The following is a 27896-nucleotide window of genomic DNA, read 5'->3' on the forward strand; positions in this document are numbered from 1 at the left end:
GTTATTCATAGAATAATCCACTGAGTTTCAGCCATGGATATGTCTAAAATTAGCCCTTTATATCGGTCAGTGTCACTTATTTCCAAGCTCCTCCATTATTCATTCATTCCCTCATGAAAAATATATCACACATTAATTATTCATCCCTGGGTCTCTCATTCACTGAATTCACTGCCCCACAATAGGGTTTGAGCAACGTTCTCATTAGCTACTCATCAAAGGGATGGGAGGACATAACACATTTACTACTGCCCTCATCGTGAAAACATGGCTTCAGACATGACCCATACATGTCAAATCAATCATCACTGAGGTGGCTGGTGCCAGAAATAGCTTTTGCTGACACTGTGTTATGTACCTGACTTTATCAGATGGTGGGAGGATGTGACTTTTAATGGCTGAATGAGATGTTCCTCAGTAGCAAAGCTGTATAACCTCTTGGCCAGCATTTGATCATTTATGCAGTCTCCCAAGTAGCAGCCTAATCATTCATTCATCAATGATGATTCAGACCTGACAGATAATAACCTCATGATGACGTATGTTGGGAAAAGCAGGATACAACAGAGTCTGGAAAGTGTTGTTACAAATGCAGTGACTATATAATAGCCAGAATATGAAATGCAAAAAGACTGAATTTCATTTAACAGAGACCCTAGAGTTACTATGACTGAGATGTTACAAACTGCCCTGGTGCATTTGGCTGCTGTGATAACTTAAGAGCTCATCCCAACCTTCTCTCTAAACCTGAATACATTACTGACCAACACACAAGACAAAGATAGGAAGAGATCCACATCACAATATGGTTGGACATTTTTAAACAGTCCAGGTCTGGTCAGCCACTGTTGGCTACCTGACCTAGGCCAATTAAGATGTTTTAAATAAATGAGGGGACATCGGGATGGTTCTAACACAGGATAGTTGTAACACTCTCAATATGTTTAATCAGGGAAAAGCTGAATCATGTGACTCACTGTGCACATGGTCAGTTTTGTCCTCAACCCTCTGTGATAGACTCTGCAGATTTGAATGACATTAATCTGATTTTGAGGTAAGAAAGTAATCTTTTTGACCAAATTTGTTTTTGCACTGGCATCACCTGCTTTGTCGTTAGATTCACCAAACTTATCAGGTTTTTGACTGATTTCTTTTGATTTTCCCATGATGTCAAGCAAAGTTTGAAGGTAGGCCTTGAAATACATCCACAGGTACACCTCCAATTGACTCAAATTATGTAATTTAGCCTATCAGAAACTTCTAAAGCCATGACATAATTTTCTGGAATGTTCCAAGCTGTTTAAAGGAACAGTAAACTTAGTGTATGTAAACTTCTGACCCACTGGCAATGTGATACAGTGAATTAAGTGAAATAATCTGTCTGTAAACAATTGTTGGAAAAATGACTTGTGTCATGCACACAGTAGATGTCCTAACCGACTTGCCAAAACTATAGTTTGTTAACAAGACATTTGTAGAACGGTTAAAAAACAAGTTGACAACTCCAACCTAAGTGTATGTAAACTTCTGACTTCAACTGTATTTTTATACAGTAATTATTATTCAATGTGTCATCATCTGGAATTTGAACTCACAACTTCTTGGTTGCCAGCATTATGATATTTCTGCTATGCCACCACACCTGTACTCCTGCACTTTGGACTTCAAATTAAATCTCAGTTTTGTTAAATATACGCTCAAGAAAAACTATGATATTGTATTTCTCATAGTGATTCAGGAGTAACATTGAAACAACATTAGACAACTATACAGAAAACCCTCAAATTGCTGAAATAAGTAAATTAAATCAATGACGAGAATAAAGTCAGATTAACTGATAACTAAAAGAGCAGTGCAGATGGCACTCTGTGCATAGATTTATTATAGGCATTGAATGTGTAGTGGAATGCGACAGACATTATTGCTCAGCAGAAAGATCAGCACACCTAAAATCCAGAAACTGGGAGTCCAAATCCCAGGTGGGGTTATATTTTAGATGGAACAGCGTACCACTTACTTTAAAACCACAAACCATTAATGGTTTGGGACGATCTGGGACCATCACGTGACATTCTGAAGACTGGTAAAACAAATGTCTTGAGCACATTTGTGTGCTTAATCTACGTCACTTTTGTTTTGAGCCGACTTCGCAACGGGCTTTCCAAAATGAATGCAATCACTTTTTACCTGGTGTAACATTGTCTCTTCCGTCCCTCTCCTCACCCCAACCTGGGCTCGAACCAAGGACCCTCTTAACACATCAACAACTGCCTCCCACAATCATCGTTACCCATCACTCCACAAAAGCCGCAGCCCTAGCTAGCCATTTCACACCGGTTACACCCCCCCCCCCCCCCCCCCTCTTGACCGCCTCCTTTTCTGCAGCAACCAGTGATCCGGGTCAACACCATCAATGTAACAGTTTTGCTTCTGTCCCTCTCCAACCTGGGCTCAAACCAGGGACCCTCTGAACACTAGGCAGGTAGGCTAGTGGTTAGTGCGTTGGGCCAGTAACCGAAAGGTTGCTGGATTGAGACCCTGAGCTGACGAGGTAAAAATCTGTTGTTCTGCCCCTGAGCAAGGCAGTTACCCCACTGTTCCCTGGGTGCCAAAGACATGGATATCAATTAAGGCAGGCCCCCACACTTCTCTGATTCATAGGGGTTGGGTTAAATGCGGAAGACACATTTCAGTTGTACAACTGACTAGGTGTCCCACAAAGCATCATTACTTATTGCTCCACAAAAGCCGCGGCCCTTGCAGAGCAAGGGAAACAACTACTTCAAGGTCTCAGAGGGAGTGATGTCACCAATTGAAAAGCTATGAGTGTGCACCCTGCTAACTAGCTAGCCATTTCACACTGGTTACACTGGGGCAATCTCCTCCAGCCGGGGCAACCTGTGTCAGATAATCAAATCCCTTCAATATCTCATGTGAAGTGTTCCAAAAACATGTTTTCATATGTGAAACACGTTTTCACAAGTGAAATGTCACATGTTATCACGTGATCACATTAACTTCACATTAAATCACGTCATCACACAAGATCACACGTGTTCACATGTGGAATTCATTCAGTTTTTTTCCATAAGGGACACAACAAACATTCAATTGTTTAGTCCAGATGTTGTTGTTTAATTGTCAGATGTTGTAGTTTAGTTGAGAAGGGCCAGTTAATGGAACGTAAAAATAAACATTTTATAAATTGTATTATTATTTTATTAATTCTGCTGTTCTCATGTTCTCAATAAAAGCTATCAATATTTCGCTGCATGTCGTGATTTATGCATTTATTCAAACTGTTAAATTTCCCCAAGCCCTGTTTCAACTGACCCGAAGGTGGGGTAATGTTTCCACAAAGTCACAATTGATCTGTTTTATTTAGAGAGATAATACCTATACCCATTTGTAGCAGACAGATGGAAGCTGTTCCTATCACGTTTTGAATGTAGTAGCTCAAACAATCTATGAGAAATTGGCAAAAATGCCAGAAGTGTTACAGCCATCACCCCTACAGTACAACTGTCTGGCCATCAATGTCTCATTAGGTCTCATGAAATGATCGCAGGTAAACAAGGCAAGCCACACAGTAGGCTGTGTGATATTGGTCGGTTTATATTCAATTTAATCCGTTAACCTGCACACAATGTCAACACTCACCTTCCCTCCACGACTGCGTATCTTCTCCAAAGCAAAAGTTATAAAACTAGGTAGCCTATTAGATATATCCGTCATAGCCATATTCCCGTGATAGTACACCGATACTTGTCCCCTAGTTGAAGTTATTGCAGGTTCGTCCGACTTCAAATAATTCGCTAAAGTTTATGGTTCGCGAGAATTAGGTTTCGGGTTAAGTCGGCAAACCATCTAATGATAAAATATAACATTTAGGGTACATAAACTACAGACGCGGGCGCACCGAGAATGATCATTTCCAATGACAATGTCCGAAGTGAATTTTCATTGGAATTCTAACAAAATAACTCACAGGATTGTGACTCACCGAAGTTTTACACACTTCTCAGAAAAGGATAGAACCTTAATCCGTCCGACACGGTGTGGGTGGAGCTGCAGTGAACCCACTTCGCTCCGACAGACCTGTTACGAAAAGGCTATGTATCCTCTGCCCGGCACTGGTTCAGGGTATGGGTTTTAGAAACTAGCAGCCTGGTCTCATAGGCTAGACGTAACATAGTAAACATAAATCCGGGACTGTCAAATTATACTGGACAAAAATATAAATGCAACATGTAAATTGTGGTCCCATGTTTCATGGGCTTAAAGAAAATATTCCATACACACAAAAATCTTATTTATCTCAAATGTTGTGCAAAAATGTGTCTACATCCCTGTTAGTGGGCATTTCTTCTTTGCCAAGATAATCCATCAACCTGACAGGTGTGGCATATCAAGAAGCTGATTAAACAGAATGATCATTACACAGGTGCACCTTGTGCTGGGGACAATAAAAGGCCACTCTAAAATGTGTAGTTTTGTCACACAACACAATGCTACAGATGTCTCAAGTTTTTGATGGAGCGTGCAATTGGCATGATGACTGCAGAAATGTCCACCATTGAATATTCATTTCTCTACCATAAGCTGCCTCTAATGTCATTTTAGAGAATTTGGCAGTATGTCCAATCAGCATCACAACGGCAGACCACGTGTAACCATGCCAGTCTAGGACCTCCACATCCGGCTTCTTTACCTGAGGGAACGTCTGAGACCAGCCACCCAGACAGCTGATGAAACTGAGGAGTATTTCTGTCTGTAATAAAGCCCTTTTGTGGGGAAAAACATATTATTATTGGCTGGGTCAGGCTTCCAAGTGGTGGGCCTATGCCCTCCCAGGCCCACCCATGTCTGCGCCCCTGCCCAGTCATGTGAAATCCATATATTATGGCCTAATGAATTTATTTCAATTGACTGATTTCCTTATATGAACTGTACCTCAGCCAAATCTTTGAAATTGTTGCATGTTGCGTTCATATCTTTGTTCAATATAGTATGATATGTTTTGTTTGGTATGGGTATATAAGACGGTTACTTACTTCAGGCAAAACGAAAGTAGGGCCTAAAGGTTGTGTGTTCAAATCTCATCATGGACTTTAGCATTTTAGCTAATTAGTAATGAATTAATTACAATGAATTACTACTTTTTAGCTACTTTGCAAATACTTGTTAGCTAACCCTTCCCCTAACCCTAACCTTAACCCTTTAACCCTTTAACCTAACGCCTAACCTTAACCTTAACCCAAAACCCTTAGCCTAGCTAGCCACCTAACCACCTGGCTAACGTTAGCCTCAACAAATTCTAATTCATAAAATATGATACGTTTTGCTAAATCATAACATATTGTACGATTGTAATTTGTAACATATTTTTAAGAATTGCAATTCGCAACATACCATACGAATTGGAATGCATACCATATCATACACAATGGATGATGGACATCCAGAAATGAATACATATCAAATTAAATGTAACATATCATATACTAATTGGAGTGTAACGGATTTACATTCACTATGTTATGTCTACCCCTGATCCAGGTAGCAGCTAGTGACTGACAATGAGCATCTGACATATGATCAGATGAATCAGAATAAGGCCCACACATTGGATAGGTAAATAAAAGTGCACAATGTATAGGACATTTTTCAATAACGACTCAATAACTGAATGATCAATTATTTTCCATAGATTCCCTGGATCATAGTCCTGAATCATGACATCTGGTCATTTTTACAGGGTGAATTTGGTGTCGATGCTTAAATATTTTTTTTATTTAACTAGGCAAGTTAGTTAAGAACACATTTTTATTTACAATGATGGCCTACCCCGGCCAAACTCAAACAACACTGGACCAATTGTGTGCCACCCAATCATGGCCAGATGTGATACAGTTTGGATTTGAACTAGGGACTGTAGTGATGCCTCTTGCACTAAGATGCAGTGCCTTAGACTGCTGTGCCACTTGGGAGCCCTCATTGACATGTCCTGCTCTATTTCATCATTTCAACTGTTCTCCTTGATGATGTCTATGGTACCTCCAAGAATCAGGATGGCTGCCCTTCGCAGGTGCCATCTAGCACCAACCCCTGTTACAACTCTGAGGCAGTGAGCCAACACCAAGCACAGAGAGGGAGTGACATCCAGCAGGAGATCTATTCCAGGCCTAACAGACACAGATTAACCCCTGGCTTGGGAGATGTTTGTGTCAGGTACCTCTAATCTTGTGTAACTGACAAGTGGAATAAATTTACTTCATCTTGTAACAGAAGTTGGTGAGCAAAGAAGGTTAGGTGGGTCTACACGCTCTCTGTGTCTCTGTCTGTCTCTGAGAGCTCTATTCTGTAGATTAACTGCACTAATTTATAAGGGGATTTAGAAGGAGTTTATACTGTTAATTTTAAGTTTATTGATTGTTTTCTTGAAATTGTGTGACTGTCACTGGAGAAAACTCCCATATATCTAAATCCTAGTCAAGAGAGATACAGAGCTTGTGGCTGCATGAATATTCCCCAGCACTTGGCAGCCCCTGGTGGTGAATCATCATCATCTCCTGTATTCATTTGATGATTTTCCTCCACCAGAGGATGCTATTGCCTTCTGTATCTCACACAGCTAACTTGAGGGCCTCTCTTTACATTTGTCCAGTTCCAAATGTAAACTAGTCCCTAATAGACACACCATCTGAAAGGACTGGCTACGTGAGTAAGCAATATGATGAAAATTACACCTATAATTTATGCCTGATACTAATTGTCTACAAAAACTCTGCGTTATATTGGCATCGAACCAGTCACCCTCCGTAGGAGAGGGGGTGACCTTGATAATGTATTGTTAAAACGAGAGGCTGCCTGGATCTTTAATTTAAAGAACCTTGCACCCTTCGGTCTCAACATAGACTTTGATCTTAAGCCATTCTTGTGATTATTGTGACTTTGCCATTGTAATTGTTTGTAAGTTTGTGTAGGGGTCCCTTGTTGCTCAGTTGGTAGCGCATGGTGTTTGCAACACCAGGGTTGTGGGTTCGATTCACACGGGGGACCAGTACGGAGAAAAAAAATGTACGAAATGTATGCATTCACTACTGTTAGTCGCTCTGGATAAGAGCGTCTGCTAAATTACTAAAATGTAAATGTAGTCTAAAATGAATATATGATTGTATGCTATCCATTAGTTTTTTTGTTTGCCATTTTTATATTTGAGAATTAACCAATGATATTAGGCCACACTTGGCCATGATTACAGACAACGGTGTGTCTTTTGACACTATATAAACGAGTCATCCTGCAGTGTTTGTGATCATACCCTGATGAAGACAGCTTGGCTGTCGAAACGTTGGATATTACATTTTTGCATCTGAGCTCCTCCTCTCCCTTATTTTCAAGTTTTCTACTCCGCTAGCCAGCACCTCGCCTTAATAGGTGTGCGTTTCTTTTTCTTCTAGAACATTCCATTACTAACAGAAGAATACCCCCACACTGTGACCGGCTTCCTCACAGCAGAGACCTCAGATTTGAGAGAGAAGTTAAGGTTTTCTGAAAAATAGTTTACAGCTGAAGAATAAGGTGTCTCTTGGGGATGCTCCTCTGCTTCAATACATGAGAACTGTGAGCTATATTAACATATGGAAGTTGCCATTCTCAAAATAGAGGATTTACAAAAACATTTTAACTCATGCTCTAAACCAGAGTATCCAAAACTTGGTCTCTTGGGCAAAAGGCAAAATGTGCACCCAGGTGGGGCCCCAGGACCGAGTTTTGGATACTCTGGTTTAGAGCATAAGTAAAAAAATGTTTGTCTATTCTCTGATTCAAATAACCAACTCATCATCAAGCTTTGATTATTTTAATCAGCGCAGTAGCATTTGGGAAAAAAACAAAACATGCACCCCTGGGAGACCCCAGGACCAAGTTTGGGAAACCCTGCTCTAAACTGATGGTTCTTTTATGGATAAAATAACTGATGGTTCTATCAAACAAAAAATTACTTGATTTGATACACAAAACATAAAAAAAACTCCCTTATTAATGAGTTAATTTAATTTAGTAAGTGAAGCTAAGGTGCTGAAACCTGTTTTCTCTTGAATACTTATTTTCCCCCCTCCATGATCTGTGTCTCCACCCCTATGCTACGTGTTATTTCTGGATGTGGAAACAAGGCAGGCCATCACAGGAAGCTGGACAACATGGAGACGGATGCACATCCTGTTCCCCTGCCCCTTTTCCCTACTGTATGTTGATGGGATTCCCATGCTGCTATTGTTGCTATTTTTACATGCATCTTGACATGCAATAATTTACAGGCAGTAACCTAAGTGAGCTATGAAGTTCTATGTGAAGGTATATACAATCCAGTCATCCAATAATGATAGAGATCATTGTGTTTCCCTTTGCCTATAAGATGTTAGTTGGAGACTGCACTATATAGCCCTTTATATACTATACACAGCCTTACCACAATGAAACCAATCACGGACTGTAAGAGTGTGTAGAAATGTGAGCAAAAGCCACAAGATGTTATCAACCATTACAGTATGTAAAGAGGGTCTGTTTCATCAAGTTCAACAACTGAGACATAAACTGAACAAGTTCCACAGACATGTGACTAACAGAAATTGAATAATGTGTCCCTGAACAAAGGGGGGGGGGGTCCAAATCAAAAGTAACAGTTAGTATCTGGTGTGGCCACCAGCTGCATTAAGAACTGCAGTGCAACTCCTCCTCATGGACTGCACCAGATTTGCCAGTTCTTGCTATGAGATGTTACCCCACTCTTCCACCAAGGCACCTGCAAGTTCCCGGATATTTCTGGGGGGAATGGCCCAAGCCCTCACCCTCCGATCCAACAGGTCCCAGAGGTGCTCAATGGGATTGAGATCCGGGCTCTTCGCTGGCCATGGCAGAACACTGACATTCCTGTCTTGCAGGAAATCATGCACAGAACGAGCAGTATGGCTGGTGGCATTGTCATGCTGGAGGGTCATGTCAGGATGAGCCTGCAGGAAGGGTACCACATGAGGGAGGAGGATGTCTTCCCTGTAACGCACAGCGTTGAGATTGCCTGCAATGACAACAAGCTCAGTCCGATGATGCTGTGACACACCGCCCCAGACCATGACCATGACCCTCCACCTCCAAATCGATCCCGCTCTAGAGTACAGGCCTCGGTGTAACGCTCTTTCTTTCAACGATAAATGCGAATCCGGCCATTACCCCTGGTGAGACAAAACCGTGACTCTTCAATGAAGAGCACTTTTTGCCAGTCCTGTCTGATCCAGCGACGGTGGGTTTGTGCCCATAGGCGACATTGTTGCCGGTGATGTCTGGTGAGGACCTGCCTTACAACAGGCCTACAAGCCCTCAGTCCAGCCTCTCTCAGCCTATTGCGGACAGTCTGAGCACTGATGGAGGGATTGTGCATTCCTGGTGTAACTCGAGCAGTTGTTGTTGCCATCCTGTACCTGCCCAACAGGTGTGAGGTTTGGATGTACCAATCCTATGCAGGTGTTGTTACACGTGGTCTGCCACTGCAAGGATGATCAGCTGTCCGTCCTGTCTCCCTGTAGCGCTGTCTTAGGCGTCTCACAGTACGGACATTGCAATTTATTGCCCTGGCCATATCTGCTGTCCTCATGCCTCCTTGCAGCATGGCTAAGGCACATTCACGCAGATGAGCAGGGACCCTGGGCATCTTTCTTTTGGTGTTTTTCAGAGTCAGTAGAAAGGCCTCTTTAGTGTCCTAAGTTTTCATAACTGTGACCTTAATTGCTTACTGTCTGTAAGCTGTTAGTGTCTTAACGACCGTTCCACAGGTGCATGAAACAGTGTTTAAACCCTTTACAATGAAGATCTGTGAAGTTATTTGAATTTTTACGAATGATCTTTGAAAGACAGGGTCCTGAAAAAGGGACGTTTCTCTGTTTGCTGAGTTTAGTACAAAAGCACTAAACATGTAGCTGAAAGCTATCCTTTTCATGTTGAGGTTGAAGATGTGGTGTGGGGTTACTTTTTTCGTCCTCAGACCAATGTTGGCTCTATGTTAGTAGTTCATTAATCTAAACATCAACAGAACATGCTTCTTATACATAGCCTTTTCACTCTAGCAGTGCTGAGGCGTAGCCAATGTAATGTGACCTAATTTCTAACACGATGTCACAAATTCCTTGGCACCAAACACTGGGCTACTGTGGCATGTTGAGTGATTTCCTAAACTTTATTGCTGCTCAGTAGAAACACTACTATGTTTTAGAGTGCCTAAATGAGTGCTTTTTAGACAAGGAATAATTGGATATACTGCATGTCCACAGAGGAAAAAATGGTGCCCATTTTTGGGAAAAGAGAATCAAACTATGTGCCGTTAGACACCAGGGCATAGTGTAACAATTTGGCATGGCCAGGCATTGAATGGACACATCCCCCTCCGGCATCCCACGCTACCAGTCTCGCAAATCAGACAGACACAGCCGCAGATGTGGCACTGGGAGGAAGAGGTGGACAGTAAAACCTTCACAACTAGAAAGCAAACTTTACTAATCATAACAATTATAATACCGAAGTACTTTCTACACCCTAAAAATGATTATTCTTCAGCCTTCAGCCTTGCAGTAGGGCTATGGTAAATAATGTTGCATAGTCTAAAACTGTGTACAGTATATTAAATTAGCATAATTTTAGAATACAGAACTATGAACTTTACAGAAACTCTGCCAGATGTCTGTCTACAGTGTGAATGAGTGCTCAGTGTGTCTCAGGCTTTAGGACCTGGAGGGGGAAAGTCCCTCTCTCATAGCTGCTCCACAGTAATGGGATACAGTGGGAGGGCCCAGCTCAGCTCACTGTGCATGGAAAATCACTGCACCTCACTGAAATACTTATTTTCCAAACTTCCAGAAATTCATTTCCCACGGTTTATAGACCAGCTGAAGATCTGTCCTTGTGGAAGCTGAGAGAGAAACTAGAGTAAAACTGCTGAAAGAGCCTGGTAAGTTAAAGGGGGATGAGATGGGAGTGAGAGTGGGGGAGGGGGGGGATATTCACTGAACTGTGTTAACTGAAGGAAAATGTCTGACCAGGAATGCGAAAAGTCCCTCCATTTTGGGCTTAGGGTTATAAAATGCCTTTAGAGAATGTAGTGCTGCATTAGAATACGGCTTCATGTCGTTGAGCATTTTGTAGGCCAGTTGAATGGAAAAGATGCATGCGAAAAGTTGCCAGGCTAAAACATACTTTTTCCTCCATCTTCAGTGTTCACGCTTAGTTAATGGATCACATAACAGTGAAAATGTTGTGATGATCAATTAAAAGTGATTATCATTTGAGTGGCAATGTTGCTTTGAACTGTGCCTTGTCTGTAGAGTAGGCCTATCTTATTAGTAACGGCCCCACCCAGCAACAGACTATTTGTGCTCTGATCTAACGCACAGTTTGCTCTGCCATGGGGCATCTCTCTTTACATGGTGGTAGAGAGTGTCGAGACTCGAGAAAGCATCCGATCAATTACGCAGAGGGAAATGAGCTGTGTAATTTATAAACATATGTTCAGACAGATATTAATGATGATGTAAACTTGAATATCCCTCCTCCTATAGACTTTCTCTCTCACTGTGGCAGTGCTGATTGGTCAGAGTTTGAAATGATGAATCCAAACGATAGATATAATGCAAACTGAGAATGTATTGAAATCATCTGTACTTCCAGCAAAACTTTGAAAACATCATCCCTATAGTACAGAAATGACAGCCTGAATAAGCTGAAAGATCAAACTTTCTGTAAAGACAGTGAAACATTTGAAACCTCGCACCTGCTTAAAAGGTCACTCATTCCAGGCCTCAGAGGATGCATACAATCCTTTTGTTTAGATTCTGCAGCTAAATCTGGTCCACCAGATGAAGCGAGAGCTTGATTGAAATATCGTAGGTGTTCTACAGCTGCAGTATAAACATGGCTCTTGAGTCTTGCCTTGAACTTGGCATGGGCAAACCTGTCCTCAGATTTTCCACCAATGAATTACATTACAGACCGCATAATGAAAGCTTAGTATACCACAGCATGTCCATTCTGCATCATCCAGGATGAATAAAGGAAGAGTGGTATTCCACTTGAATCTCAGCAACGGGTTGGAGAAGTGGGTTATCTCCTTAACTCATGGCGAGAGTAAGGAGAGAAGTCCTACAAAAGGTTTTCTGTTCTCAAAATCCAGGGCAAATTTCATTTAATTTTCCTCTGACACTAAGGATTTGAGACTCTGTTGCTCTGTAATTGCTCTGATGCTCTATCATGTCCCCTCTCAGGTCTTTAATGATCGTTCTGACACTATGTGGGGGACTAACCTGGTAGCCATGGCCTTACTAGCCACCGCAGCCTCTGCTGCTACTGCCGCCTTGGCAGACAAGGTCCTAAGTAACCACGCCACCCTGCTGGCCAACAACAGCGCCAGCCTGGCCTTCAGCCTCTACCAGAACATGGTCAAGGAGAAGGACCTAGAGAACATCCTCATCTCCCCCGTGGTGGTGGCCTCTTCCCTGGGCCTGGTGGCCCTCGGGGGCAAGGCCTCCACCGCCTCCCAGGTGAAGACCGTGCTGAGTGCTGACAAGGTGAAGGACGAGCAGCTTCACGCCGGCCTGGCCGAGCTCCTAGAGGAGGTCAGCGACTCCAAGACCCGCAACGTCACCTGGAAGATCAGCAACCGCATCTACAGCCCCAGCTCGGTCAACTTCGCAGATGCCTTTGTCAAGAGCAGCAAGAAGCACTACAACTATGACCACACTAAGATCAACTTCAAGGACAAGAAGAGCGCTGTGAAGTCCATCAATGATTGGGCGGCCAAGTCCACCGACGGCAAGCTGCCCGAGGTCACCAAGGACGTGGAGAGGACCGATGGGGCCATGATCATCAACGCCATGTTCTTCAAACGTGAGTTCGATCTTACAAAGCACCAGCACTTGGTAGATACTCTTCTCTCTTTTGCCTTGTTTTTTCATCCATTCACATATTTACTAATTTACAGTAAATTGTCTTTTACTTTCAATCTGAACAGCCCATTGGGATGAACAGTTCCACCAAAAGATGGTGGACAACCGTGGCTTCCTGGTGTCCCGCTCTCACACTGTTGGTGTATCCATGATGCACCGCACAGGTAAATCAATTACAACATGTCCCTCAACATAATATTAAACAGTATATTTAAACTGAACTAGGGTGTTTTCAATTCAGTGTGAAGGAAGATGTACAAAAATACTCTAGAAATGTATCTGAGTCTGTTCTCATACTGGCTGTACCTGCAGGTCTCTATGGTTTCCATGAGGATACAGTGAATAAGCTTTTAATCCTGAGCATACCCCTGGCCCATAAAAAATCCAGCCTGGTGTTCTTCATGCCCTACCACGTGGAGTCCCTGGAGAGGCTGGAGAAGCTGCTGACCTGCAAGCAGCTGGATGACTGGATGGGCAAGCTGAAGGAGACGGCTGTGGCTGTGTCTCTGCCCAAAGTCAGCATGGAAGTCAGCCACAACATCCAGGTACTGGAAAAACCTAGACATGGCACAAGTCATTGGTGAAAACCACAATGTTTATGAGATGCAAGTTAGTGTTAGTATGTTAGTATACACTAACTATACAGTACACATCCCCGATGCTCTTAGGTGGCTGAACTCCTTTACAACTCTCACTCTCTCTCTCTCTCTCTCTCTCTGTCTCTCTCTCTCACACACACACACACACACACACACACACACACACACACACACACACACACACACACACACACACACACAGAAACACCTTGGGGAGCTGGGTCTGACAGAGGCTGTGGATAAGACCAAGGCGGACCTGTCCAACATCTCTGGGAAGAAGGACCTGTACCTGTCCAACGTCTTCCATGCCTCTGCCATGGAGTGGGACACTGATGGGAACCCCATCAATACCAGCATCTTTGGCACCGATAAACTGAAAAACCCCAAGTTGTTCTACGCTGACCATCCCTTCATCTTCCTAGTGAAGGACACCAAGACCAACTCCATCCTCTTCCTCGGCAGACTAGTCCGACCTAAGGGCGAGAAGATGAGAGATGAATTATAACAACTTTGAGTCTTAGGTGAAGTGTTTTTGTATGCACAGGCGTTTGTGTGTGTGTGTGTATGTGTTTGTATTTTCCTATGCAAAAGAGAGGAGAGGGAGAAAATTAATTGTACGTCTTATACCTCAAGAGTACATTCCCATTTCATCATCTATGTGCCAACATTCGTGCCTGTTGTTCACAATGCATGATTCAGAAATATATTTTTGTGTATTTTGTCCTGTGTTGTAAGAAACAAAGCATTGTGTACTCCAAAAAACCATTAACTTCACCTTAACATGGTATCATCACCAAGCCTGCAATCCAAACTGAATATCGCCCCGTTTCACAAAAGAGAGCGATATTCAGTTTGGATTCCAGGCTAGTTAGTAATCACCATCTCCACGTGGCATGTTTGAGTATTTTAATTAAGGGCAGATCACAGGATGGATACTTACATTAAGTATGATCTCCCAGACTATTGCCTTAAATATAAAATCAGCGTTACTCTCAGGGTTTCCTCTCCTGTTAGTCTGGGATCCCAACTGAATGCACACTCTGTTTCACTATTGTTTCACTTCACTTTGAATTCCAGACTATTTGTTTCTACCAGTTTACTTGAGATTAAGTCAACATCAAATTACTATTGTCGGGGTATTCATACTCTTTATTCCAAAAATAACTAATTGTGTGATAATGTCATTCAAATGTGCTGAGCAAGTAAACTGTTTCTGTTTTCTTTACAGGTTTTGCTACGATTACCATGTACCCGTCACCACATATCCCATTTTTAGTTTGTGAAATTCGTGTGGGTTCCAGTATCTTTAATGTCTAAATTAAAATGTTTTTTTTTCACAAGCTTTTTCACAATCTTACTACCTGGTGCTAGCCTATTGTTCACTCCCCCAAAACACATGAATCTATGACCAAGGGGACGCGGCTCTGTTTGTTACTCTGTTTGGCTTTTTACTGATCCGCAATGAAAGCACTGCTCTGTAATCTTTAGCTAACTAACCTCTGAATGAAAGAAAGAAAGGTGATATCTGTGGAAGACTTTTGATTAATCAGCCTAGCCCTGTCTCAACACTGTCACGTTTTGCCACAAAAAATATGCTTTTTTGGAACAATGGAATGGTATGAGATAGAAGTTTTCTCTTTTTTCAATAAAATGGTAAAACAAAAGAATGTTGTAATGTGACTTGGTTCGAGGGCAAACTTATGGTGACAACTAGGATGGAATGGCAGGGTTTGTGAGGTCAAGTGCAGGAGCCAATAGGAGTTGCCAACTGATTGGCCAAAATTAATTCCAGCTATAGGACTTTAGAAAATTCACAAGGAAGTGCTACCAAAGGAAATTCATACCTTTCAAATGTTATGCTAAAACACCATCTACTGTGTGTACTGTGAGTGGCTTTGCATAACAGTGCATGTCATACTCTCCAGTGCCACATCTCCAAACCGTGACAACCTATGCAGATGTCTATAGCAGCTACTATGTCCAGATCATAGCCTTATATAATTATTGGTCAGATGGAGTGGGATGCCCAAGGCAAGAAGCCCACAGGATTCCCACCATGGGCCAATTGAGTGTTATGGGACCATTCACATATTATTGGACCCAAGTTAGGTTTGCATCCTGCGGCTCTCTGTAAGTTTCTCAGGTCAGCCAGTTGTTGGGATTTAATGAGTTGCTCCTACACCTGTGTATTAACATGAAATATGTTGCTACTGTAGTAATTCATTACTGAGTTATTAAACAGGTATAAGAGCAAGTGTTTCCTAGTAGGTCAAAGGGGTAAGGCTAAATCTACAGTAAGTCCATGTGTTTTATAATTCTAATAGGCTGCATGCATGCCTATCTGTAATCATGTGGCACTGGGGATCATTTAGGCATCTCTCTCCATCTAGTGGCTTACATTGTAGGCAGACAAAATGTAACATCCCATGGGCTCAATGGGCCTACCATGACTCCCTTAGATCAAGAATAAGTATTGTTTTGCTTACATTTATATTTTTTTAATTGCGGATAAAATATATCCAGATTGTATTTATTTCATACAAATTCAAATGATGAAAAATGCTTTTGACATCTTCACTTATTAAATAGTTGGTTCTCGTACAGGCTATATGAAAACATATACAATATAAATAGCTAAAATGCAATTATGATCACACATCAATCTCATGAAACGTGTTTTTTCAGGGCCTGGACTTATTTTTAGTTAATTTCTGTGTATTGGTTATTTGTCATTGTAGTTTGGTCAGGGCGTGGCAGGGGGTGTTTGTTTTGTGTTTCGGTGTTTTTGGTTTAGGTTCTGTTTAAATCTAGTTTTCTATTTCTATGTTGGTTTTGGTAGGACCTCCAATTAGAGGCAGCTGGTTGTCGTTGCCTCTAATTGGAGGTCATATTTAGTTGGGGTTTGTTTCACTTGTGTTTTGTGGGTGGTTATTTTCTGTATAGCCTGTGGGCCTTATGGAACTGTTTTTTTTGTCGTACGTTTATTTTGTTTAAGTGTTTTCATCAAATAAATTAAGAAGATGAGCACTTTACCCGCTGCGCCTTGGTCCAATCTGTAACGAATATGTTTGGAGAAGTAGCGGAGTCAGGCGCAGGACACAGGAATGAGTGCAAACAAAACGTGTTTACTCAAAACCACAATAAACTTCTCCCACAGCAAAATAACAGGGTTAGGAGAAACACCTCCAACAACCACAAAACATGAACAATCACGGACAAGACAAACAGGGAACCAGAGGGTTAAATAATGAACATAATGAGGGAATCATAAACAGGTGTGCATAATAAAGACAAAACAAAACGAACAGGGAAAACATTGATCGGTGACAACTAGTAAGCCGGTGACGTCGACCGCCGAACGCCACCCGAACAAGGAGAGGGGCTGACTTCGGCGGAAGTCGTGACAGTACCCCCCCTTGACGCGCGGCTCCAGCAGCGCGCCGACACCGGCCTCGGGGACGACCCGGAGGACGGAGAGCAGGGCGATCCGGGCGGAAGCGGTGAAGCTCCTGGATTAACGATGGGTCCAGGATGTCCTCCACCGGTACCCAGCTTTGCTCCTCCGGGCCGTACCCCTCCCACTCCACGAGGTACTGAAGGCCCCTCGCCCGACCTCTGGAGTCCATAATGGCTCGTACGGTATACGCCGGGGCCCCCTCGATGTCCAGACTGCTGGAGCGGACCAGCCACCACCGGCCTGAGGAGAGACACATGGAACGAGGGGTTAATATGATAATCAGGGGGGGGTTGTAACCTATAACAAACCTCATTCAGTCTCCTCAGGACTTTGAATGGCCCCACAAACCACGGACCCAGCTTCCGGCAGGGCAGGTGAAGGGGCAGGTTTCGGGTCGAGAGCCAAACCCGATCCCCCGGTGCATAAACCGGGGCCTCACTGCGGTGGCTGTCGGCACTCGCCTTTTGCCGCTTGATGGCTCGTTGTAGTCGTACATAGGCAGCGTTCCATGTCTCCTCCGAGTGCCGAAACCATTCATCCACCACAGGAGCCTCGATCTGGCTCTGATGCCATGGTGCCAGGACCGGCTGATACCCTAGCACACACTGAAAAGGGGTAAGATAAACAAAATAACAGGGTTAGGAGAAACACCTCCAACAACCACAAAACATGAACAATCACGGACAAGACAAACAGGGAAGCCAGAGGGTTTAATAATGAACATAATCAGGGAATCATAAACAGGTGTGTATAATAACACAAAACAAAATGAACAGGGAAACATCGATCGGTGATGACTAGTAAGCCGGTGATGTCGACCGCCGAACGCTGCCCGAACAAGGAGAGGGGCCGACTTCGGCGGAAGTTGTGACACAATCCTTACGACGTTCGTGACAGCAAGCCCATGTAATGCTTTGTAGGTTAGCAGTAAAACCTTGAAATCAGCCCTAGCCATAACAGCAAGTCAGTATAGCGAGGCTAGCACTGGAGTAATACGATCAAAAATGTTTGGTTCTAGTCAAGATTCTAGCAGCTGTGTTTAGCACTAACTGAAGTTTATTTTGTGCTTTATCCGGGTAGCCGGAAAGTAAAGCATTGCAGTGGTCTAAAAGTGACAAAAGCATGGATTAGCTTTTCTGCAACATTTTTGGACAAAAAGTTTCAGATTTTTGTAATGTTACGAAGATGGGAAAAAACCTGTCCTTGAAATATTCCTGATACGTTCGTCAAAAGAGAGATCAGGGTCCAGAGTAACGCCAAGGACCTTCAGAGTTTTATTTGAGATGACTGTACAACCATCAAGATGAATTGTCAGATGCAACAGCAGATATCTTTGTTTCTTTAGTCCGAGTTTAAAAGTAAAACATTTGCCGCCATCCACTTCCTTATCTGGAACACAGGCTTCCAGGGTAGGCAATTTTGGGGCTTCACCATGTTTCATCGAAATGTACACCTGTGTGTCATCCGCATAGCAGTTAAAGTTGACATTGTGTTTCTGGATGACATCACCAAGTGTCATGGCCTGGCCATAGAGAGCCTTTTATTCTCTATGTTGGTTAGGTTGGGGTGTGACTAGGGTGGGTAATCTAGGTTGTTCTATTTCTATGTTAGTCTGGTATTGTTCCCAATCAGAGGCAGCTGTTTATCGTTTTCTCTGATTGGGGATCATATTTAGGCAGCCATTTCCCCACTGTGTTTTGTGAGATCTTGTTTTGTTTTTGTGTAGTTGCCTGTGAGCACTCCATAGCTTCACGTGTTCGTTTATTCTTTGTTTTTTGAGAGTTTCATTTAATAAACATGTGGAACGCTACGTAAGCTGCGCCTGGGTCCAGTTCTTACGACCAAGAGGTAGAATATATAGTGAAAACAATAGTGGTACTAAAACAGAACCTTGAGGAACACCGAAACTTACTATTGATTTGTCAGAGGACAAACCATCCACAGATCTAAACCAGACAAGAATGTGTCCATGTAGACCAATTAGGGTTTCCAATCTCTCCAAAAGAATGTGAGGATCGATTGGGTCAAAAGCAGCACTAAGGTCTAGGAGCACGAGGACAGATGCAGAGCCTTGGTCTGACAACATTAAAAGGTCATTAACCACCTTCACGAGTGCAGTGCTATGATGGGGTCTAAAACCAGACTGAAGCGTTTCGTATACATTATTTGTCTTCAGGAAGGCAGTGAGTTGCTGCGCAAAAGCTTTTTTAAATACATTTGTAGAGGATATAGGCTCAAGGTTTGGCTTTTTCAAGAGAGTCCTTATTTCTGCCACTTTTAGTGAGTTTGGTACGCATCAGGAGGACAGGGAGCCATTTATTATTTTCAACATAGGAGGGCCAAGCACAGGAAGTAGGCCATGACTATTTTCATAAATGAATGTGTCAAGAGATACAGCATTAAAAAATTGAGTGTCTCAATCAATCCTAGGTCCTGGTAGTTCTGTGCAGACTCTGAGCTTTGGAGAAATATGCAGATTCATAGAGGAGACTGTAATTTGCTTTCAAATGATCATGATCCAAAGTGGGTGAGGGACCACCTGTTAATGGTGGGTCGCGACGTAAATGTCTAATTATTTCAATAACAACTGTCATTGATTTGGCCAAGTGCAACTGCGCTCTCGGTTCAGTGCGCTCTCTGCTTATCAGCGGTCTCTGCTCAGTTTGGCAGCTGCGCGAGTGGGAGAGGTAGAGGGAGATGCCCGTGTGCTTCGCCGTTTACCGGATCTTTTTTCTGCAGTTTTCTTGAAGATCACTCCGCGACCCACACGCTGCAACGCCGTCGTTCAGCAGCATATGATGCGCCGTCGTTCCGCAGCAGATGATGCGCCGTCGTTCAGCAGCAGATGATGCGCCGTCTTTCAGCAGCAGATGATGCGCCGTCGTTCAGCAGCAGATGATGCGCCGTCGTTCAGCAGCAGATGATGCGCCGTCTTTCAGCAGCAGATGATGCGCCGTCGTTCAGCAGCAGATGATGCGCCGTCGTTCAGCAGCAGATGATGCGCCGTCGTTCAGCAGCAGATGATGCGCCGTCGTTCAGCAGCAGATGATGCGCCGTCTTTCAGCAGCAGATGATGCGCCGTCGTTCAGCAGCAGATGATGCGCCGTCGTTCAGCAGCAGATGATGCGCCGTCGTTCAGCAGCAGATGATGCGCTGTCAGCCACTGACTTGTTATTCCAACTCGCCATCACTCACTGCTGTCATCAAATGGACTCAAGCTAGCCACATGTTCTGACTGAGCTCAATTGCCATGAAACGCAAATACAACGATTACTATCTCTCTTGGTTTCATACAAACTTAGAGAAATAACGATGAGCTCCCACAATGTGTTTTGTGTGGGGAAGTGCTTAGTAGGGAAGTGCATAGTAATGAGTCTCTCAAAACGAACAAATTAATAAAACGACACGTCCTGACCACACATCCAGGCACAACATGACGGTAAATCCAGGGAGTTCTTTCAGAACAGGGCAGAATGCTTCAGGGAACTGTGCTACGTAAGTAGAAAAGTCAACTAGCAAGGCATTGTTGTCATTTTAGAACAGGTGACGATAAGCAGAAATAAGGGAATACTATCTCTCATAGTAGTAGATGTGAGTTTCTCTTTCAAACAAGTCCCTGGCTGTCACGTCCTGACCAGCAGATGGAGCTAGTGTTTTAGTTTTGGGGTCAGGACGTGGCAGGTTTGTGTTTGTATATGTTGGGTGGATGATTGGGACTTCCAATTGAAGGCAGGTGTGTATAGTTGCCTTTGATTGGAAGTCCTATATAGGTGTGTGTGTTTGTCTTTGGGGTTGTGGGGAATTGTTGTGAGCACTGCTTTGTTTGGTTTAGCCTGCCACACCGTCACATTGTGAGTACCGTCCATTGTTTTGTTTATTATTTTGTTTTTTCAGTGGATGCTCTACTCCTGTTTTTGAACATTAAAATATGAGTATCCACACTTCCGCTGCGCCTTGGTCCTTCTCTCTCCCGCACGACTTATTCTGTGACAGAATTCCCCACCTTCACAGGACCAAGCAGCGGAAGAAGGCTGGCAAGGACTGGGAGACCGAGAGGCACCCCCAATAATTTTTTAGGGGGGGCACAAGGGCTGTGTGACGGGGCAGGAGCTGCCCGCCAGTCAACAGTCGTCAGAGCTGCCCGCCAGTCAACCATCACCAGAGCTGCCCGCCAGTCAACAGTCGTCAGAGCTGCCCGCCAGTCAACAGTCGTCAGAGCTGCCCGCCAGTCAACAGTCGTCAGAGCTGCCCGCCAGTCAACAGTCGTCAGAGCTGACCGCCAGTCAACAGTCGTCAGAGCTGCCCGCCAGTCAACCGTCGTCAGAGCTGCCCGCCAGTCAACAGTCGTCAGAGCTGCCTGCCAGTCAACAGTCGTCAGAGCTGCCTGCCAGTCAACAGTCGTCAGAGCTGCCCGCCAGTCAACAGTCGCCAGAGAGGTCAGACTGCGCTGAACTGCCGGAGTGGCCAGACTGCGCTGAACTGCCGGAGCAGACTGCGCTGAACTGCCGGAGTGGCCAGACTGCCCTGAACTGCCGGAGTGGCCAGACTGCCCTGAACTGCCGGAGTGGCCAGACTGCCCTGAACTGCCGGAGTGGCCAGACTGCCCTGAACTGCCGGAGTGGCCAGACTGCCCTGAACTGCCGGAGTGGCCAGACTGCCCTGAACTGCCGGAGTGGCCAGACTGCCCTGAACTGCCGGAGTGGCCAGACTGCCCAGACTGTCCCGAGTGGCCAGACTGCCCAGACTGTCCCGAGTGGCCAGACTGCCCAGACTGTCCCGAGTGGCCAGACTGCCCAGACTGTCCCGAGTGGCCAGACTGCCCAGACTGTCCCGAGTGGCCAGACTGCCCAGACTGCCCAGACTGTCCCGACTGTCCCGACTGCCCAGACTGCCCAGAGTTGCCAAACTGCCCAGACTGCCCCGAGCTGCCAGACTGCCCAGACTGCCCCGAGCTGCCAGACTGCCCAGACTGCCCCGAGCTGCCAGACTGCCCAGACTGCCCGAGCTGCCAGACTGCCCCGACTGCCCCGAGCTGCCAAAGTGGCCCGACTGCCTGGAACGGCCAGAACCGGAGCCACCTCCAGGATAGGTGGGTTGGGGAGGGAGGGTGTAGCACAGTGCCACACTTCCGCTGCGCCTTGGTCCTTCTCTCTCCCGCACGACTTATTCTGTGACACTGGCCTCATAACGTTACACAGCAAATAGCTAACGTTAGCCAAATCAAGCTAACTAGCAACCCCAAGAAACAGTACAGATGAAGATTAAAAATGATCTGGCCTACTGTACATTTTACTGTAGAAATGATTGTTGATAACAAGTCTAGGTTGGAACTGTTGCTGTTACAAGTAATATTTTTTTATTCTGAACTGGAATAAACTGATTGAAGCAAGATGCTTTTTGAGACAAACACTCACACAGTTCTGGGTTGCTAATCTGCAGCATTAAGCGGTCTCCTGCCTGCCTGAGAAAGCAGTAGATGTTCTGATCCAGTTTGGTACCACATACCTATGCAAGTCAGGGTTCTCAAGTACAGAAACTGTGTCAATGCTGAGCATCACCTCAGTGTTGCACTGTCAGAAACTGAGCCCAGAATATAGACATGCTGGTTGAAAACTTCAACCAGTTACACACCTCTCATTAGGACTGTGTGTATGTGTTTTCTGGTCTGTGATGTGATCAATCAGTTTATTCCAGTTCAGAATAAAAAATGTATTTTAAGAACAACAGTTCCAACCTAGACTTTCAACAATAATTATTACAGTAAGATGTACAGTAGGCCAGAATTTTTTTTATCTGTATTGTTACTTTTTATTTATTTTATTTCACCATTATATAACCAGGTAGGCCAGTTGAGAACAAGTTCTCATTTACAACTGCGACCTGGCCAAGATAAAGCAAAGCAGTGTGACAAAACAATCGTACAGTCAATAACACCATAGAAAAATCTGTATACAGTGTGTGCAAATGAAGTAAGGAGGTAAGGCAATAAATAGGCCAATAGTGGCGAAGTAATTACAATTTAGCAATTTACCCTGTCGTGATATATGTGCAGATGAGGATGTGCAGGTAGAAATACTGGTGTGCAAAAGAGCAGAAAAACAAATATGGGGATGAGGTAGGTAGTTGGTTGGATGGGCTGTGTACAGCTGCAGCGATAGGTAAGCTGCTCTGACAGCTGATGCTTAAAGTTAGTGAGGGAGATATGTCTCCAACTTCAGTGATTTTTGCAATTCGTTCCAGTCATTGGCTGCAGAGAACTGGAAGGAAAGGTGTCCAAATGAGGTGTTGGCTTTGGGGATGACCAGTGAAATATACCTGCTGGAGCGCGTGCTACGGGTGGGTGTTGCTATGGTGACCAGTGAGCTGTGTTAAGGCGGAGCTTTACCTAGCAAGGACTTATAGATGACCTGGAGCCAGTGAGTTTGGCGACGAATATGTAGCGAGGACCAGCCAACGAGAGCATACAGGTCGCAGTGGTAGGTAGTATATGGGGCTTTGGTGACAAAACGGATGACACTGTGATAGACTGCATCCAATTTGCTGAGTAGAGTGTTGGAGGCTATTTTGTAAATGATATCGCCGAAGTCAAGGATCGGTAGGATAGTCAGTTTTACGAGGGTATGTTTGGCAGCATGAGTGAAGGAGGCTTTGTTGCAAAATAGGAAGCTGATTCTAGATTCAATTTGGGATTGGAGATGCTTAATGTGAGTCTGGAAGGAGAGTTTACAGTCTTGCCAGACACCTAGGTATTTGTAGTTGTCCACATATTCTAAGTCAGAACCGTCCAGAGTAGTGATGCTAGTCGGGCGAGCGGGTGCGGGCAGCGATTGGTTGAAGAGCATGCATTTCGTTTTACTAGCATTTAAGAGCAGTTGGAGGCCACGGAAGGAGTCTTGTATGGCGTTGAAGCTCGTTTGGAGGTTTTTTAACACAGAAGGGCCAGATGTATACAGAATACTTTGGGTTGCACGATCAAAAAGCCTGTGTGTGTGTGTTCTGTTATACATCTGTGTGATGTGATTAATCTGTTATTCCAGTTCAGAATGAAATTATTTATTGTAGTTTAACAGCAACAGTTCCAACCTAGACAGGTATGTAAGAGTGTTTTTAACAGGGAAAAAATAAACATGAAAATATATTAATGGGTATTTCATTGTTATTTGTTTTTGTCTATATTGCATTTTTTTTTAGGCATAATGACAATGAAATGTACCAATATTTACTTATAGTTGCATATGTTCCTAAGCTTGGGTTCCAGGAAAACACAGAATTTCTCATTTGGGTCCCAGGCTGAAAAAGTTTAAGAACCCCTGCTGTAACGGATAGCATATCATTTCAAAAACATTGTAACGGATCGGTGATCACAAGCATACAATTTCTGTCTGTGATTCCCTGTTGTAGGCTAACGATGTGAACATGAGAGATTCCATAGCCTACATGGCTTACATTACTACTGTGTTGCAATAAAGGATTTAGTTTTTTGTCAAGTGAATCATTTAATGCAGAATCCTCAATGCAGTTCCCTTTCATTTGATGACCAAAAAGCAACATCCATCTGTGAAGATGATAATACAATGGCCCATACACAACTTTTGATCCTGAAAGAAAGGATACAGGATGTAGTTTAAATTAGTGATGCTGTGCACACATGTGAAATCAAATGGTGGTGGTGGGAGAATGGTAGAGCAGAGAAAAGAAAGGGATGAGGTAATTGTAGATGAAGTGATAACAACGGGTCTCCTCTATTGTGGTAAATTACTGGCTTACTCCACATCTATCTGTAGAGGCTGTGAAAGGAGAAATGTTGTCAGGACAGTCAAGATAATGCACTCTGTATATGCACTCAGTTTCAAATAAGTCTGTTAATTAATTAAATTAATTTATACCCTTCAAAGTCAAAGATAAGGTTGCGCTTAAAATTAGTGAACAAAGATACTGTGTCCATTTCCTAAATAAAACTAAAATGCAGTTATTGTCTTAGTCATGCTGGCAACAAATCTGTCCCCCCAACATTTCGAACAAAACCCTCCTGTTTTATGTTCTCTCCAGCAATTTCACTGCCAAGTGTGGTTTAAGGTTTCCAAGTAGGAATATTCTATTGAAAGAGAAAAGGAAAAAGGCATTTAGACCTATGTGTGTATTATTACAACAGTTTGAGTGTACCAACGTTTTGATCTAATATGTAACCAAATAATACACAAAGTAGTTTAATTGTTAATGCAAAAATACTAGGTGAATTTAGGAAGAGCTCATTCAAGTTCCAGAGTTAAGATAGGGTTGGTTGGCTTATAGTATATGGAAGATTTCAGTGAATAAGCTGTGCTTTGTACAGCCACACCTGGTGCCCCATGCTGCCCCCTGGGCAGGTATTTCACCATGCGCCACAGAGCGTACGCACACGCACAGCTGATCCCTTCCAGGAACAGAGACTGGGACAGGTGTGACCTCTCCGGTTGACATGAGACATCTGAGCAGTGTGACGTTCTCTAGAGTACAGGGCCACAAGAATGACACATGTCTAATGTGCTTTTTATTCACACTGCCCTTGCCTTTGAATGAGGACTCAACTCTTTTGCCAGTTCACTGGGCTTTTACAAAGTGCAGGACAAGCCATTCAATTAGAATGTGTTATCGGACAGCAAGATATACCTATGTTAAAATATGAGACATAATAATTGTAATCAGAAGATACTATTAACATTTACATTTGATTGGTAACAGAATACATAGCAAAATAATAACTTGAGAATAAATAATGCTGTAACTGAAAATTGTACACCCAAAGTAGACTACTGCCCCTTTAAGAGCTAGAATAGATTTTGTACCCTATGTTGTGAATCTCTCCAAATATGTTGTTTTCTTCTCACACTATTCAAACCCCACTATCAATAAACAGTTTATGACACTCTCTTAGGCTATAGATCACATATGGCAAACAAATAATCTGAACTAAAAACTCCATACATTTTGGAATTTCTGTGTATCCTTGACAATCTCTAATCAATATCTAGAAACAGCACGCATTTTTTTCAGGGAACCTGCACATCATCAACTTCTCTCTTTTGTGGCACCAATGTGAGGGTTTACGGCAGGGGAAATGGTGTTGCGGTAGTCTAGTGTGGTACGGGAATAATGACAAGCGAACCTGGAGAGCTAAAAAAGGGACCCGACCATGGAATTCAAGCGAACTGAACTCAGACCACCTCTGGAGATTGTCTCAGTTTGTTTTTTTCCTCTTTTGAGGGGAAGTTCCATTTGGAGTGTTCACACTACACAAAATAGTAAGCGAACCGGACTGAGTTAAAAAAAATGAACTGAAAGGGACCACGTTTGAAAACAACCTAAGATACATTGACAGCCAGCATATTAGTAAAAATATTTGCTAGTGTTAATTGATGATATTAGACTGATATGTGTTCTTTTAACAAAAAATATTTAGTGGCTCTAAATGTAATCCCTCCATGTGAGATTATGAGAGATGCATATATGGTGGATGAATGAACACAGACGCTTGTATGATTTACAACCATCAGGTTATTAAGCTCCTGCTTCACTCACAGATAAAGTTATTTACTCTGACCAAATACCATATCACAATTTCTATTGAAAACCTACTTTCCTTAGCATTTCATATCTCCTTTGACAACAGAAATATAAAAACGTTTAATGTTAATTATCTCTGTACATGTGAACATTTGATTGAACTTGACATTCAATTAATTCTAAGAGAAAAAGTGCTGATTTTAAAAAGCATAATAATGTATGTCTTCATAGACTCCTAAAAAACCAAACTCTTGTGAAATACTTGCAGAGGAATGTAATGAACTAATTAAATTAAAACATAATTCATTAAAACATTTTGCAATGTCCAGTCTCCTGGGTGTGAGGGTTTGGTTCTTGCTCATCCTCCACTACGTGGCTGTAGTGATGGACTGCCACCCGGGCTGTCTCTGTGAAGTGGAGAGCTTTGTCCTGCTGAAAAAGAAATGATGTGGTAGCCATGCTGGTTAAGTATGCCTTGAATTCTAAATAAATCAGACAGTGTCACCAGCAAAGCAACCCCACACCATCACACCTCCTCCTCCATGCTTCACGGTGGGAACCACACGTGGAGATCATCCGTTCACATGCTCTGCATCTCACAAAGACGCGTCGGTTGGAACCAAAAATCTCAAATTTGGACTCATCAGACCAAAGGAAAGATTTCCACCAGTCTAATGTCCATTGCTCGTGTTTCTTGGTCCAAGCAAGTCTCTTCTTATTGGTATCCTTTAGTATTGGTTTCTTTGCAGAAATTCGACTACCTCAAGCTGGTTGAGAGAATGCCAAGAGTGTGCAATGTTGTCATCAAGGCAGGGTAGCCTAGTGGTTAGAGCATTGGACTAGTAACCAAAAGGTTGCAAGTTTAAATCACTGAGCTGACAAGGTACAAATCTGTCATTATGCCCCTGAACAGGCACTTAACCCACTGTTCCTAGGCTGTCATTGAAAATAAGAATTTGTTCATAACTGACTTGCCTAGTTAAATAAAGGAAAAGCAAAGGGTGGAGAAGAGTCTCAAATATATTTTGATTTGTTTAACAATTTTTTGGTTACAAGCCCTTAACCAACAATGCAGTTTTAAGAAAAATACCTCCTAAGTAAAAATAAAATTGATAAGTAAAAAATAAGAAATAAAAGTAACAAATAATTAAAGAGCAGCAGTAAAATAACAATAGCGAGGCTATATACAGGGGGTACCGGTACATACAGGGGGTACCGGTACATGATTCCATATGTGTTATTTCATAGTTTTGATGTCTTCACTATTATTCTACAATGTAGAAAATAGTAAAAATAAAGAAAAACACT

At 43.2% G+C, this 27896-nt stretch overlaps 2 protein-coding genes across 4 annotated transcripts in view; one reads left to right on the forward strand and one right to left on the reverse strand.

Moving 5' to 3' along the window:
* The window catches only part of LOC115154371 (glycerophosphodiester phosphodiesterase domain-containing protein 5), a 37642-nt gene extending 33499 nt beyond the window's left edge, over positions 1 to 4143 (reverse strand). Inside the window, exon 1 of one of the 2 annotated variants that reach the window (XM_029700536.1) lies at positions 4004 to 4143. The gene's annotated coding sequence lies outside the window, so the exon portion shown is untranslated. Of the gene's footprint in view, positions 1 to 3660 lie in introns of both variants that reach the window. The other variant, XM_029700537.1, reaches the window with a different exon arrangement.
* A 6667-nt stretch (positions 4144 to 10810) lies between these two features.
* serpinh1a (serpin peptidase inhibitor, clade H (heat shock protein 47), member 1a) lies at positions 10811 to 15252 on the forward strand. Of its 2 annotated transcripts, XM_029700541.1 has the most exons (6): positions 10811 to 10999; positions 12309 to 12930; positions 13055 to 13153; positions 13302 to 13534; positions 13791 to 14109; positions 14817 to 15252. In XM_029700541.1, the coding sequence occupies exons 2-5, from the start codon at positions 12333 to 12335 to the stop codon at positions 14091 to 14093; spliced, it is 1233 nt and encodes a 410-aa protein (XP_029556401.1). In that variant the 5' UTR covers positions 10811 to 10999; positions 12309 to 12332; the 3' UTR covers positions 14094 to 14109; positions 14817 to 15252. The 2 variants fall into 2 exon arrangements, with proteins under 2 accessions (XP_029556401.1, XP_029556399.1); XM_029700539.1 differs by having other exon boundaries at positions 13791 to 15252.
* The last annotated feature ends 12644 nt before the right edge of the window (positions 15253 to 27896 follow it).

Source organism: Salmo trutta, chromosome 19, assembly GCF_901001165.1.
Source record: "Salmo trutta chromosome 19, fSalTru1.1, whole genome shotgun sequence".
Lineage (NCBI taxonomy): Eukaryota > Metazoa > Chordata > Actinopteri > Salmoniformes > Salmonidae > Salmo > Salmo trutta.